Source organism: Notolepis coatsorum, assembly GCF_963971535.1.
Source record: "Notolepis coatsorum genome assembly, chromosome: 14".
Classification (NCBI taxonomy): domain Eukaryota; kingdom Metazoa; phylum Chordata; class Actinopteri; order Aulopiformes; family Paralepididae; genus Notolepis; species Notolepis coatsorum.
The window spans coordinates 92,695,017-92,711,222 of record NC_140178.1 but is presented as its reverse complement, the minus strand read 5'-3'; the positions used below and the strand labels follow the sequence as shown (position 1 = coordinate 92,711,222).

At 49.6% G+C, this 16,206-nt stretch overlaps 1 protein-coding gene across 1 annotated transcript in view; it reads left to right on the top strand.

Moving 5' to 3' along the window:
• The window catches only part of wizb (WIZ zinc finger b), a 62,139-nt gene that overhangs the window by 1,138 nt on the left and 44,795 nt on the right, over positions 1 to 16,206 (top strand). The window contains 9 exon segments of the mRNA XM_084329208.1: positions 84 to 1,209; positions 2,706 to 2,781; positions 4,652 to 4,800; positions 5,104 to 5,498; positions 5,583 to 6,786; positions 7,770 to 8,231; positions 9,276 to 9,494; positions 9,633 to 9,746; positions 11,721 to 11,870. Coding sequence (XP_084185334.1) covers positions 84 to 1,209; positions 2,706 to 2,781; positions 4,652 to 4,800; positions 5,104 to 5,498; positions 5,583 to 6,786; positions 7,770 to 8,231; positions 9,276 to 9,494; positions 9,633 to 9,746; positions 11,721 to 11,870 — 3,895 coding nt within the window.

The following is a 16,206-nucleotide window of genomic DNA, read 5'->3' as shown; positions in this document are numbered from 1 at the left end:
TTCATCATCATCATCATCATCATCATTCGTTTCATTATCATCAGGCAACAAGATTTCAAAAACTGTTACCTTTTCATCACCAGACTTCTCCAAACATGAGAGAAGAGCTTCTGCCTAGCAGGAGCCCATGGCCAAGGATTGGAGACGGGGGCTTTGAGAAAATTGGAAGCCCCCTGCCCAGAGAAGGTCCAGAGAGCAGCCCCCTGCCCAGGGCAGACCCAGAGAGCAGCCCCCTGCCCAGGGAAGGTCCAGAGAGGAGCCCCCTGCCCAGGGAATGTCCAGAGAGGAGCCCCCTGCCCAGGGAAGGTCCAGAGAGCAGCCCCCTGCCCAGGGAAGGTCCAGAGAGGAGCCCCCTGCCCAGGGCAGACCCAGAGAGGAGCCCCCTGCCCAGGGAAGGTCCAGAGAGCAGCTCCCTGCCCAGGGAAGGTCCAGAGAGCAGCTCCCTGCCCAGGGAAGGTCCAGAGAGGAGCCCCCTGCCCAGGGAATGTCCAGAGAGCAGCCCCCTGCCCAGGGAAGGTCCAGAGAGGAGCCCCCTGCCCAGGGCAGACCCAGAGAGGAGCCCCCTGCCCAGGGAAGGTCCAGAGAGCAGCTCCCTGCCCAGGGAAGGTCCAGAGAGCAGCTCCCTGCCCAGGGAAGGTCCAGAGAGCAGCTCCCTGCCCAGGGAAGGTCCAGAGAGCAGCTCCCTGCCCAGGGAAGGTCCAGAGAGGAGCCCCCTGCCCAGAGCAGACCCAGAGAGCAGCTCCCTGCCCAGGGAAGGTCCAGAGAGCAGCCCCCTGCCCAGGGAATGTCCAGAGAGCAGCCCCCTGCCCAGGGCAAACCCAGAGAGGAGCCCCCTGCCCAGGGCAGACCCAGAGAGGAGCCCTGTGCACAGGGAAGGTCCAGAGAGGAGCCCCCTGCTCAGGGCAGACCCAGAGAGGAGCCCCCTGCTCAGGGAAGGCCCAGAGAGGAGCCCCCTGCCCAGGGCAGACCCAGAGAGGAGCCCCGTGCACAGGGAAGGCCTAGAGAGGAGCCCCATGCCCAGGGCAGACCCAGAGAGGAGCCCCCTGCCCAGGGCAGACCCAGAGAGGAGCCCCCTGCCCAGGGCAGACCCAGAGAGGAGCCCCCTGCCCAGGGCAGACCTAGAGAGGAGCCCACAGAGGAGGTTCAGGCCCTCAGCCTTCCCTTCCTCCCTGACCTGGGACTCTGACTCTGAGAAAGAGACACTAGATGGTAATATATTATACATTTTTAAATACCAAGGACAGACAACCTATTATAAATGGCTTAATACTAAGGAGAGACTACTTGTTTTAAATGGCTTAATAGAGACATATAAATTGATAATTGTCAGCAGGGGGTCATGAGAATCCTAATGGACTTGACAGAGGGTGGTTGCTAGATGGGATACAGTAGATTTCAGGAAATAATCTCTATTTTAGGTTAGGCAATCTCCAGTGAGGTTAAGTTTAGAGTTGTGGTAAGGGGTTCTGGCTTTACAGCAATGGACTAACGAGTGGCTATAACCTTCTGCACCATCCTGGAGACACCATCCTGAAAAAGGGGCGAGGATGACCATGAACTGTTGACACCAATAGACGAAGGTCTGCCCGCTGTAGCTCCCTTATTTTCAGTTAATTCAAGCAAGTGAAAGTGACGTTTGGAGCTAACACCCTTCTTTTGTTTTTAAGTCTGAAGTGGAGTGTTAGCTCGAAATGTAACAGAGTTACAGTGTGCAGACCGTCATCTGTTTTTCCATTACATTCCTCATATTGGTCCAGCGCCTGCCTAGAAGGTCTCTTCTATTGGTCCAGCGCCTGATGTAGTCTTCTATTGGTCCAGCACCTGATGTAGTCTTCTATTGGTCCAGCACCTGATGTAGTCTTCTATTGGTCCAGCACCTGATGTAGTCTTCTATTGGTCCAGCACCTGATGTAGTCTTCTATTGGTCCAGCACCTGATGTAGTCTTCTATTGGTCCAGCACCTGCCTAGAAGGTCTCTTCTATTGTTCCAGCGCCTGATGTAGTCTTCTATTGGTCCAGCACCTGATGTAGTCTTCTATTGGTCCATCACCTGATGTAGTCTTCTATTGGTCCAGCACCTGATGTAGTCTTCTATTGGTCCAGCACCTGATGTAGTCTTCTATTGGTCCATCACCTGATGTAGTCTTCTATTGGTCCAGCACCTGATGTAGTCTTCTATTGGTCCAGCGCCTGATGTAGTCTTCTATTGGTCCAGCGCCTGCCTAGAAGGTCTCTTCTATTGGTCCAGCGCCTGCCTAGAAGGTCTCTTCTATTGGTCCAGCACCTGCCTAGAAGGTCTCTTCTATTGGTCCAGCGCCTGATGTAGTCTTCTATTGGTCCAGCGCCTGCCTAGAAGGTCACTGGATGTGCACGATCACTGTATTTCCTGTTGACACTACCAACAATGCCCGCTCCCCAGGGGGATGAGACACATGTATCTTATCTTAGTCTTTCCCTTCTTGCTAACATTTGTTTTTGGGCCACTCAGCAGTGTCAGCACATACTGCAACGTTGCTCGTAATAATCACTGTCACCTTCAGAATGTTTTTAAATGCTTTTTAATGTTTTTAAATGCTACTCTGAATTCTTTGTAACATGGGTATTATGTAACTAGTAAGTACTTGTACTTGTGATTTTAACTGAAGTGACATTCCTATTGTTGTTGTTGTTGTTGTTGTTGTGTGTTTTGTGTTGTTGTGTGTCAGAGGAGGAGCTACAGCACTTTTCGAACCCTCACGGTCTGGCGGCTCACAGCCCAGGATCCCCCACCTCTGCGTTCAGGTGAGGGGGAGGAGGCAGGAGGGGACAGGGAGACAGGGAGGAGGCAGGAGGGGACAGGGAGAGGGGGAGGAGGCAGGAGGGGACAGGGAGACAGGGAGGAGGCAGGAGGGGACAGGGAGAGGGGGAGGAGGCAGGAGGGGACAGGGAGACGGGGAGGAGGCAGGAGGGGACAGGGAGACGGGGAGGAGGCAGGAGGGGACAGGGTGAGGGGGAGGAGGCAGGAGGGGACAGGGAGACGGGGAGGAGGCAGGAGGGGACAGGGAGAGGGGGAGGAGGCAGGAGGGGACAGGGAGAGGGGGAGGAGGCAGGAGGGGACAGGGAGAGGGGGAGGAGGCAGGAGGGGACAGGGAGACGGGGAGGAGGCAGGAGGGGACAGGGAGACGGGGAGGAGGCAGGAGGGGACAGGGAGACGGGGAGGAGGCAGGAGGGGACAGGGAGACGGGGAGGAGGCAGGAGGGGACAGGGAGACGGGGAGGAGGCAGGAGGGGACAGGGAGAGGGGGAGGAGGCAGGAGGGGACAGGGAGACGGGGAGGAGGCAGGAGGGGACAGGGAGACGGGGAGGAGGCAGGAGGGGACAGGGAGACGGGGAGGAAGCCAGTAGAGGTGCACTGATACATCGTACCAGTGTCAGGTATTAACAGGCCTGGGTTACTGACCGGGGCATACCTGGCAAACGCCCCGGGGTCCCTGGACCAGCGAAGGTCTCGAGAGCCCCTGGTTTGTGTGTAGATTAATTGCATCATCTCACTCATTTCTATTGGAACGTGTACCCATACAAGCAGGACTATAATTGAACATGGACCCAGCATTTAAACTATAGGGGCCCTGGGTTTGTCAGTTTTTCTTTATCAAAAGGCTCTAGAAATAAATATTGCAGAACGGTTTTTGACTCATCTTCTACCGGGAGGCCCATGCTATCGTTAGGTCTGTCCCCTGAGGCAAAGCAGGGCCCTTAGCACTCTCTTTCCCCAGGGCCCTCAAGTGGCATAATCCAGCCATGGGTGTTGTCCTGATGCCAGGCTAGGATACTTGTACTCTATTATCAATTAATGTCACAGATATGAACAACTGAGTACTAGATTGCTATGTATTGATAATGAGAGGCTTATCTGTCACTTGTATTAGAAAATAAAATATGATGTTGCATTTGGTTAGAATACATTTAAAAAACCTTTGTAAATAATATTCCATCACAATTTTCTCACCGTAATTAGCGAGAAAATGTACAGTAAAAGAGGCCTTTCATGGGATGTTTAGAATCAATTCAATGTCAATTCTTCTTTGTTTCCTTGTTGGAAGAAACAGCGATTGCTATGTGCAAAACAACAGTCTAGGGATGTCCGATATTATCGGCCGATATCGGCATTCAAATGTGATATTGGAAAATATCGGTATCGGTTTAATTTTTTATTTTTTTTTACATTTCTATAACCTTTATTTACCCAGGCAAGCAAGTAAGAACAAATTCTGATTTTATTTATTGTCAAAAGTATGCATAATGTTGTGTTAATTCCACAACAAGAGATATGTAATGTTAATTACCTGAAATTATTCAATTTTTTGGGGGGGAAACCCTGCATATATCGGAATCGTTGATATCGGTTGATATCAGTATCGGAAATTAAGAGTTGGACAATATCGGTATATCGGTATCGGTAAAAAAGCCAATATCGAGCATCCCATGGATTTTGTAAACAAGTCACAGTGGAACAGCAATATCATGCTTTCCCCACGTTTTACCTGCTCTACCACCTCGCTGAAATTAGGCACGCCATGTTGGAAGACAGAGAACACAAACAGCCCATGCAAGGCCTCTATTGTCATTTCCATCTTGTGACTAAAAATCTATTTATTTTTTATGTTGAACAGACTTGACAGTGAGGATGACCAAGCACCTGAAAAACCACAGCACTTACTTAATGAGAGTGACACCTCCAGCCCCACGGGGGGGCGGGGCCCAGACGACCGGAGCACAAAGAGGGAGGAGCCAAACACATCACAGCTCAGGCCAACGGAATGTAAGCACAACAGGCGCGGAGGAAGTCTGCCTTTACACTTAAAACACCCAACCTGTAATCCAAGCGTAAACTAAATGTGCAGCCCCGCCACAAAAAAAGTATATTTACTGTATTACATGACTGTAGAATGTTTGAAAGCACATGCCACGGTTCCATAAAGCTTAATTTCCATTTACAAAGCAATAGAAAGGCATATACAAATGTATACGAACATACCTCACATTTGTATGGTGAAAATAACATTGGAAATTTCTTTCTCCTTTTTAAAGTTTTGCTAATAATCATTATTTCTTCCGCTCACAGCAGCGGACGACAAAGTGCGGAATGTATCCGAGAGAGACGAGCTGTTTCTGTCCAAAGTGAAACCAAAGGAAGGACACCAAATACAGGAAGGAAGAAACAGCGACGCAAAGAAGAAAACACCGAAGGGAAAAGACGCCAAGCAGCAGTTCGTCGACAGAGACGTGTACAGCTTCCCCGGAGACTCCGACCCCGAGAGTCCCCCGCCAGCAGCGCCCTGGGCTCACTGCACCTTCGTCCAGCGGCGGAGGAAGAAGAGGGCGCTGCTCAGACCCTTCTCCGGCCTGGGCGCCTGGCAGCGGACTGCGGCCGAAGCGGGAAGACGAGCGGGAGCGGGTCCTCAGAGAACCAAGGCCCTGGCGGGCGGGAGCGGGGAAGGGGTCTACGACTTCCAGGAGGCGGAGGAGGAGCCGGGGGAGGAGGAGGAGGAGGAGGAGGAGGAGGAGGAGGAGACGGCGAGAGAACCCGTGGAGGTCGTCGAGGAGAAGAGCACCGGGGGAGGGGGGGCAGGAGAGAGAAGGGAACACGAGGAAGAAGATGCGGAGGCGGGAAAAGAGATTTTCACTTGTGTTGAATGTAGCATTTACTTCAAGAAGCAGATCCACCTGCAGGAGCACATCGCCGAGCACTGCCCCGGCGGGTCAGGGGGCGGAAGGAGGGAGCGCTCGGCCAAGGCGGCCCGTTTCCGGTGCGCAGAGTGCGGATGGAACCTGCCGAACCACCTGGCGCTGGCGGACCACGACAGGAGGCACCAGGAGTCCAGGGAGAAGATCCTGGGAGAGATTGAGAAGCTGAACGACGGCGGGAAGGCAGACGAGATCTGGAGAGAGGAAAGCAAGGCGGCAGAGTTGACATGTCCAGAGCCGGCTGTGGTGCAAGGCGCGTCTCTTGTCTCGGACCCAGGCGTAGCCGCGACGGTTTCGACTCTAGACCCAGATCCCGTCTCGGTCCAGGACCTGGACCCACTACCGGCCCCGGCGGTTCGAGCCCCGCCTCGGGCCAGAGCTGTGGCCGCCGGCCGGCGTCGCTTCTTCTGTACCAACTGTGACTTCAGCACGAGAACTTCCCAGGCGCTGGCGAACCACGCCAAGACTCACAACCGGACGAAGCCGCAGCGCTCCTCCCGGAGTGTCCGGGCGAAGCTCCCGCCTGCCCAGCCTGGCCCCCCGTCCACCTCCGTGGCCTGTGGTCATTGTGCCTTCTTGGCCCCCAATCAAACCATATTAAGGGAGCACCAGAACCTGGCTCACCCCGGCCAAGCCACCATTAGTGGGGTATGGCCCAAGGAGACGGGTCGCCGTTCGAGACCCAGCGCGGAGACTCCGCTTTCCAAAGGTTCAGACCGTCTCTCGGCGTCTGTATCCACCCCACCCAGTGGTCTGCCAGAGGGCCAGCTGGGGACCGCTGTGGTTGAGGACAGTGCCCAGGAACGGCAGACACCTAACAGCGCTGCGGCTAGCCCAAAGAGGGAGTTGGCCTTCAAGTCCATCGGGAGCAGGAGGGCCAACAGGAGAGGGAAGGATTGGACCAAGCCGACCCATCCTCCTTATCCCATAGTGGACGACAAAGAGGCTGAGGAGGCACAGGGCGAAGGCCGGAGTGCACAGCTCGACGCCGGGCCCAACCAAAAAGAGACCAGCACCCCTACGGTTTTAAAACCACACACTAGAGCGAGATCACTACTAGGTGAGAAGAAATGACAGGTTGCATATTTCGAACCCATTCAAACACAGTTTGAACTATCCAGTCGGTATCGAGTCAGTCTCGAGTTTAAAGTCAATTCCCATGTTGCAGTGAAGACGTGTGTCACAAGGAGAAAGCAAGACATGAAAAAATTCATGTCAAATCTAAAAAGATTCTATGTGCTAAAGTACTCGTCTTCAAAATATAACTCTTAGTTTAAAGGCGAATGAATTATTACACTGCAGCAAACAATCATTAATTTAAACACATTATTGGGTATGATCTGTATACCAAAAAGGGGGAATTGCTTTAAAAATGTTTTACAGGTCATGGCCCCTGGCTCTCCTATCCAAGTTATTTTCTTCTCTGTCAAGTCTCAAAATGTGAAAGGTGTAATTTGAGCTCAAGTCGTGTGACTTTAGTTCCCAGCTTTTACAAATGTAATAATTGAGTCTAGAATATTAGGATACTAGAATATGAATCCATAATTACAAGTTTTAGTTGACTGGCCACATCTCGGACAGAGTTGTGCACTATATACCATTAGGCACTATCTAGGAGCACTATTAGAGGTAGTAGCAGGGAGTGAGACAGTATCAGCAATGTTATTATTTGCCTGTTAAAGGAATAGTTCAGCCCTATTTCTTACTTTCCAATGACGTCGTCGATTGGTAGAGTCCTTCCTCACACTATACGCTACGGAGAGTTAACCAGAATACAATGCAAAGTCAATGGGGTCGAGCTCCTGTCTGTACAAGCTGACCGAAGCTCGCTGGACCGTACTTAACAGACCGGAGCTCGACCCCATTGACTTTGCATCGGTCGTCTGTCGCTAACCATCCAGAGCCGGCGTGAGGAACAGCATGGATTGTGCCGAGAAAGGAGTCTTACCGATCAACACTGGCATGGATTGGTAGGTAAGGAATAGGGCTAGGGTTCCAAAACTCTATGCCTTTAAAAACACGACACGTTGCCTTCTCCTCCAGGGCACTCTTCTTCCAAACAGCCGAGCTCCACGTCCTCTCGTCCCCCCGGAGACGGTGTGAGTCAGGAGGAGGGACAGGAGGCGGAGGGAGACGGAAAGGTCTCCTCCTTGAGGAGGAGCACGCGGGTCGTCGTCGCCGCCGCCGCCTCGGCCGAGAACGACGACGACAGCGGCGAGGAGGACGACGTGGACGACGCGGAGCAAGTGAGACGCTTCCTGTCGGAGGAGGGCTTCCTGGACGACGAGGAGGACGAGATCGACGAGGAGACGGGGGCCCCGAAGAGCGTGGACAGGAAGTGCCCGTACTGTCCCGAGCGCTTCCACAACGGCATCGGACTGGCCAATCACGTGAGGGGCCACCTGAACCGCGTGGGCGTCAGCTACAACGTGCGCCACTTCATCTCCCCGGAGGAGGTCAACGCCATCGAGAGGAAGTTCTCGTATCAGAAGAAGAAGAAGAAAGGTCAGCGGCATCGCGGGCATCGCGCACGGCCTGCGGTCGGCTGGAACACGGCGACGTTATGGGAAATGTGCCCACCGCCTTCTCCAGAGTCAGACGGGAAGAGGGACGCCAATCTCCTCTCTGTGCGTTCGGTAGAAAGCTACCCGGCTGCACGCTATAGCCTTAGCACAAATGAATGGAAGCGGATACGGACCAGCTAGCCCAGCTGTTGGCCTCTCCCAGAGTTTTAAGCTATAGGCTTAGTGGTCCGTATCTGCTCCAATTGAATTGTGCTAAACTAGGTTATAGCTTGCAGCCAGATAGCTTTCTACTGAACGCACCGGAGAGGAAACTGGTATCTATCTTCTCGTCTGACTCTGGAGAAGACGGTGAGCACATTTCCCATAATGTTGGCGTGTTCCTTTAAGATGTTGTCAGAATAGATTTTTATTATGCAACAATCATGGAGCAAAAAAAAAAAAAAGCCTTTGCTGTTGGTTTGAGTGGAATACAGTGAGCATTAAGTAGGATATGAAACTAATATTGCTGTGGTTCATCGTAAGCCTATAGCATAACAATAACCTGACCCCACCTGTAAGGTCACAATGTAAGGCCACGCTTCACCGAAAAACAATGGCAGTTCATAATGCACATAACCCATATATAACGCATATCCCAAAACTAAGCGGTTTTGCACACATTCATTTCGTTCGACAAGATATTGACAGTTAATGCGTTTGAATATCTCCTGCAGTGAGTCACTGGAGGACGCCACTAAACCCTCGCGTTGACAGCTCAGTGAAAAGATGTAATTGGAAAAGTAGCGATCCCTATATTGCAATTGTTTAATCTCCACCATGTCATTGAGCTGTAATTAACACAACGCCAGGATTCCCTGTCCTCTGATGACATCACTGGAGGACACATTCAAATCTCAATGAATGTGTGTTTAATAATAAACCAGCATTGTTTTTGGGGGCGAAGTGCCCTTTAACAACTTAAACTAAAGTTATTAGTATATATAGCATATAATTGACCCCCCCCCCCCCCCTGTTCTTCCCATAGTCGCGAACTTTGACCCTGACACGTTCAGCGTGATGCGCTGCGAGTTCTGCAGCGCCGGGTTCGACACGCGGGCCGGCCTGTCCAGCCACGCCCGGGCCCACCTGCGCGACTTCGGCATCACCAACTGGGAGGTGACCGTCTCGCCCATCCACATCCTGCGGGAGCTGTTCTCCAGCCGGCCCGACCTTGTCATCCCCACGGCGCCCCCGCGCAGCCCCGGCTCCCAGCCCGGGGAGGAGGAGGAGGAGGAGGAGGAGGAGGAGGAGGAGGAGGAGGAGGAGGAGGCGGAGGAGGAGGAGGCGGCGGCGGAGGAGGAGGAGGAGGAGGAGGAGGAGGAGGACGAGGAGAGGAGAGAGGGGAAGCCGGTGGTGGGGGGGAAGAAGGGTGAGAGGGCAGAGAGCGCCACCCGGTCTGGTCCGGTGACCTCACCTCCTCCATGGAAGACTGAACGCAGAGCGGACGAGCCAGACGGTGAGTTTCTGTTATTGATTAATACTGATCTAGTAGTAGTAGCACTACAGCTGATTTGTGTTGTTTTTAAAGAGTTTAAATGTTTTGGAGGGTGCTTGTTTGTTGTGTAGATAAGAAGGTGAGAAATAGTTATACTAAGTGGTTTGGTGATCTTGTAATTATGGAGCAAACACTTGCTACAGAGAACTGACTCTGGATATAAGGATGCATAATGGTGTTGAAGATGAGAGGTGATGAGTGGGGCACACACACCTATTCTGGTGGTCGTTTTGCGTGCAGTTGTCCTTACTTTGGCATAGTAGTGCGTTCAATTAATGCTTGGAGACTGTGACACTGCTGTCTGTATGTCTGTGTGTGGAGGAGTGCAGTGTTTGGAATCAGTGTGTGTGTGGCTGTTATGTGAGACTAGCCCCCTTGATGCCCATCATGGTTGATGTGGCACTCACTTTATCCCAACCTCCTCCTTCACTCGATTGGTCACGCCTTAGCTTAGCGGTGCATACGGGGGCAAAATGGCTGCTTCCACCTCCCCGCAGACCCAAACAATAGCGGAAAAAACTGTCTGGCTTCAGCTGCCGTGACTCCGATGCACTGCAGTCGCTGACCGGTGAGTTACCGCGAGATGCGGACTCTTGTGATCAAAGGGCACCGCGTTGCCCCGTTTGTTACACAGCGGCGACATTGTTGCGCTGCGCGTCAAGTCCGCATCTCCCGCCGTCTGTCACAGTGTCGCCATCAGACACAACGACAGCAAAAAAACTCTCAGATGCAGGACCATTTAAAAATTAATGTCGCGCACAGACAGGTAGCCTGTGACATGCATGTCAAAAGCTCATAAGCGGGTCATTGTCGTTGTTTTCCCAGGTTGTTAACGTTTCACACGCGCGCGGAGAAATGTATACAACAATATTATTACAGTTGATATTTTTCGGTTTGATTTATTTGTGCCCGTCTGCTGGAATGATGGTGACGTCCAATAATTTCAACGCTGCACGAGCTCTAAAATCACCTATAGTTCCCCCCAATCCTCGCCATTTTACTTTGCTTTGATTATTATTTTTTTTATATACTGGACGCGCTGTTCTTCTTTCATCAAGTGAATGCATGCGTGTTGTCATTGTTTTAACAACGTTATAGTGGAAATGACCACAGACTGGAATTGCTCACGTTTATACGCTTATTATTATAACTTATCCGGATCAAAGAAGTATATCGAAGTGACACTTTATGAATGGAAGTGTCAGGTTTCTTAAAAAAAAAAAAAAAAAAAAAACGCTGGCTATACTTTTGCTGCTGAATTGTGCTCAAGTAGCCTATTTTGCAACTTTGTTTTCGTTGCATATAATACGGATAATTCTTTGTTACCTTGGTTTATAAGTGGTGTTATAACGCTGCGCTCCGGTGTACAGTCGTCTCGAGATGAAGTGACAGCAGGCGCAGAGCCGCCCACCGCCAGACACACAAAAGCATTGTCTGTTGGCACGTCTCTTTTGATTTACCGATTTGTCGCAGAAAATGGCACTTTTGTCTCCGGAATGCAGCGCCGCAATAAGACTGCCATGTTTGTTTTATACATTAGAGCGGTCATATTTGGACTTTGGTCTCGTTTGCGCTTGGATTTATTTCATATGTATTTACTCTTGTTGTTGTTGTTATTAGTACTGGATAATTAGGTTACGGCTCACCTGATTGTAATGCAGATGGTTATTAGCCAAGGCTACACCTCATTTATCCTCCATGTTTTTTAATTCATGCCCAAGACAGTGAAGAACTATATATAGGAAAATAACATTTGAATAATAAGCAAAAGCGAAGACTTATTTTCCCCTCATAACCCACAAGTCAGTTATTGAGTGTAAGAGACTTCTAACAGGTACCATAAAATATTCCAGGGTGAATTAATATCCCATTACTTCTCCGTTTGGCTCGTCCTCTTATATACTTTTGAGGATTCTGTGTGTGTAACCTTTTTAGGCGGGGAGGAGGGCGAAGACGAGGAGGAGGAGGAGGAGCAGCAGCAGCGGATCCCGGCTCTGGACAGTTTAAGCTCCAGTCCGGGGAGAAAGGGTCCGTTGAGCTCGGAGACAGACAGAGACTCTCCCGGCGAGGACGCAGACACTAAAGGTGAGTGTGGTGGACGGGGGGCGAGACCCCAGAGACCACCAAGCTGATCCCGACAGGCCTGGACGTGGGGAATCGGCTTTAGCCCCCGCCGCCAATCCTAAATCTTTGACTGTTGAGTGTGAGACTGGCAAAGCGGACTCCGGATTAGCAGTTAAGGGGGGCAAGCGAGCCCCGCTCTGGAGAGGGGAGGGGGGGGGGTCCCTTGGGGGATTCGGTGGGGGGTAGACAGATGTATTGAGGTGTGATTAAAAAGAGCCCAACGGCACCTGATCTTGCTACTGCAAAGGGGATGATGATGTAGACACACGAAAGGTAAGTGGAAAGGCAAGACCCACTGGGAAATCTGTTGGCTCTGTTTGGCTTTAAGGAGACAGATGTGCTACGGTGAGGTACAAGGAAACCCACGCCTCCTGCAAACTGCTCCGTGTACCTGTATCACTGTACATATTAACAGTACAACTCTGCACACACATCTGATTAGCACTGCACTCAGTGGCACTCATTTATATATTGTATACCAATCACCTGTACATTGTATATACTATATATACTACTGTTATATTTGCATTCTGGTTGGATGCCAAACCTCTTTTCGCTGTACTGTACTTGTGTTGTATAATGACAATACATTTGAATCTCGTTGTTTTAAAGCATGTTGCTAACACGTGAACAATACACAGCTGGGCAACATTAGTGCTTTGGTCAGGTAAACATTAGTCAGTCAGGTAAACGTAATGCTGGTGATGGTCTGGCTTGATGCGAGAGTGAGACAAAGTGTGACATGCAAACTACTAGCAAGGGGGACAGAAGTATAGTGTCTGATCCTCGTTATATAATTGAACCCGTCAGATGACGAACTATGTAACTCTGTTTAGGACTTTTTCAGACAGTCCCAGTATCCCCTGGGCCCTCATTTATCAATGGTGCGTACGCACAGATATGTGCGTAACCCGTGCGTAAATCAAATCAAATCAAATTTATTTATAAAGCCCGACAACACACGTTAATGTCCCCATGGGCCGTACAAGTCTTCTTTAAACAAGTCAAGAAGAAAACATAACAATAAGTCAAGAACAGAACAAGAACACCATAAGGTCCAACAAATTTAAAATAAATGCAAATAAATGAAAGAATGCAAGCACTCCCAGACATACCCCACGCGAAGGTAAGGAAAAACTCACTAAAACCTAACAATAGGGAAAAATGCTCCACAGGCAGTGTGGAGGAGAGAAACCTTAGAAGGGCCATTCAAGGGGGGATCTCCCTTCTTAGATGTCGGTGATAGTAGTGTTGCAGACTAACAGTTGGTAAGCATGCACTCAAGTGTGTAGTGAAACACAGATGAGTGCATGCAATAGCAACTGAACATTTTGAAAGATTGAAGATAGAGCTGATAGCGAATCTATTTGAGGCACAGGGGCGGCGCAAAGAGGGTTGCGTCCTCCCCGTCTTAATCACGGGACATTCAACACTCCGGTCATTGCTCAGGGACAGCCGGAGACAGGGAGGGTTGCGAACTCCCCGACATCATCGCGGGACGTCCGGCACTCCGGTCACCACTACGAGACCTCCGGAGACAGGAGGGCACGCAGAGAGGGTCGCATCCTCCCGGGGGGAGGAGTTATTTTTGATGCTTGAATTAGGTAGGCCTGAAAAAAGTGCATTACAGTAGTCCAGACGTGATGAGACAAAAGCATGAATCAGGGTTTCAGCATCAGCCAGAGTTAAAATGGGGCGAATTCTTTTGATATTACGAAGATGGAAGAATGCAATTTTGGTGAAATTTTTTATATGTGCATTAAATGAGAGGGAGGAATAAAAAATGACTGAGGTTTTTTATGGTGGAGCTCTGGGATACATGACAGGTATCAAAGTTGAGGGTACGATCATTTCTAAGCAAAGTGTGGGACTTATCAATTTGAACTTGTGCTTGACTTTGTGCTTATATCTACGCACAGCTCAGACCATGCGTACCTGGCACCCAGCGGTAGAATATGAAGACTGCAGCACGGAAATAAGCTTTCGTGCATTACACTGGCGTGTTCGGTATGACCCCGTAATTCATTATAGTTAATTGTAAAATAGCGACAGTAGTGTAATTATTGTCAAACCCTATAAATAGCATTTGGAATAGGTCTTTCTTTCCGAATGAATGCAGCATGGTTTATATATAGCGTTATCGGAATACTACAGGGTGCACTGACTGCGCTCCGCTGGGAACTGTTTTCAGAGATAGGACAGTCTATTTGCCGAGAGAACATAATATTATAGAGTCCGCTACCCGAGACACATTCTCCTTGATTTGTACAGCAATTTGGGACCCAAATTAAGTGTGGAACAAAACGCACATGCCATCCCCATGCACATTCAAGTCCTCTCCACCCTCAGGTCTTTGGCCACCGGCACGGTCTATCGTGATATATTGGAAATGGATCGAGCAATAGACTGTTACTGTACCACCCATGTAGCTGTCAAAGCTCCATCACAAATTATGTGAATAGAAAGGGATTCCACTCAGTCAATGTTGCGATGTTCATTTGGCTGATACATGTCGTTGCTGGTGACTGGGAGGAGGCACGCATTGTATTGAATTAAATTGTAATGTTATTACTGGGGTATCTGTAAATAAAATAGCCTATAACATTATAAAGGATAGGCTATATAGCAGGGGTTCCCAACCTTTCTTCCCCAGAGCCCCACGATTCCTTGGAGACATAGGAATATGATATGATATAAGCTATACTGGTCCGTCAGCGAGGAGATAGCCCACAGTGGATAGCCATTAAATGCCATTTGAGAATATAGGCTATTAAGGCAAAATGACGGCCTATAGCCTATACATATTATTTAATGTTTTCATAAGCGTAAAGATACAACATCTAGATTAACGATCAAGTTAGTTTACTGTATGCAGGCTTCGCAGGGCTGTGCCATGTGTTATATATGCGCAAGTTACTGTTGCATAATGTAGGCTATGCTAATATATATAATTTATATAGGCTATACCTAATACCGTCAACAAAATAGATTGTATGCCTCTACAAATCATATTATACCCGGTAGCCAATCGAACAAAACGAATAAAAGTATTCATATTCCAGCATGGTTATAATGACATTGACACCAACGCCAAACAGTGGTCAACGGTCTTTATTAGTATTTTGCGCTGTCCAGGCAGAATTGCAGCAATGGTCTTAGGGAGTCGTTGATATCTGACATCACCGTGTACAAGTCCGCCAGCCTGCTGCGTATTTCTCCCATAACACGCGTTGTGTCTTCTTGGTTCGACAGTGCATTAAATTAGTTGGTTAGAAGACCTCCGTGATCAATCTCGCTTGTGAAGTTTCTCAGAGTTCGCTCGGGTTAGTCCATTATTTCACATCCCATGGGGGTGTTTCATTACCATATATGGATAATCATGCACGAGCATAGACGGTAGAACAAATGGTATTTATCAACACGGAGTGTGCGTATGACCTGTGTACGCACGGTTGATAAATCCAGATTTTTCTGTGCGTAGAGACATTCTAAATTCTGTGCTTAAGAACGAAAATAGAACACTTTCTAAGCATTGTTGATAAATGAGGGCCGAGTGTGGATGTGACACAGCACCTGAGGGTGCTCCACCTCTCCTGTCTCTAGGAACACGCCAGGATTATGGGAAATGCACTTATCGTCTTCTCCAGAGTCAGACAAGAAGATAGATACCAATTTCCTCTCTGTGCTTTCAATAGAAAGCTATCCGGCTGCATGGACCACTACATTTACATTTACATTTAGTCATTTAGCTGACGCTTTTATCCAAAGCGACTTACAAGTTCTGTACGACAAGACAGCAAGAAGGGTACAACTCTATCAGCTGAGTAACAATGTTTATCAAAGTGTTGCGTGTTACAGTGTAGGTTAGTTTATTAGGACAAGTGCATAACAGTAAGGTTAGTCACAGTTAGATTTTTTTTATCATTTCAGATAATGGTTGAAGAAGTGAGTCTTTAGTCGACGGCGAAAGATTGGACGGGATTCGGCTGTCCTAACTGGGATGGGTAGTTCATTCCACCATTGCGGGGCAAGGACTGAGAATAGGCCTCTTTGATGACCCTCCGGGAGCTTGGATAGGAGTAGGTCTGAGGCGGCCAGAAGATGCAGAGCGTAGGGGTCTTGAGGGTGTATAGTTAGAGACCATTGACCGGAGGTAGGCGGGAGCGGTTCCCTTTGCCGCACGGTATGCTAGGTCGAGGGCCTTGAATTGGATACGTGCAGCAATGGGGAGCCAGTGCAGGTCCCTAAGAAGTGGGGTGACATGGGCCGACTTCGGTAGGTTTGAGATCAGGCGGGC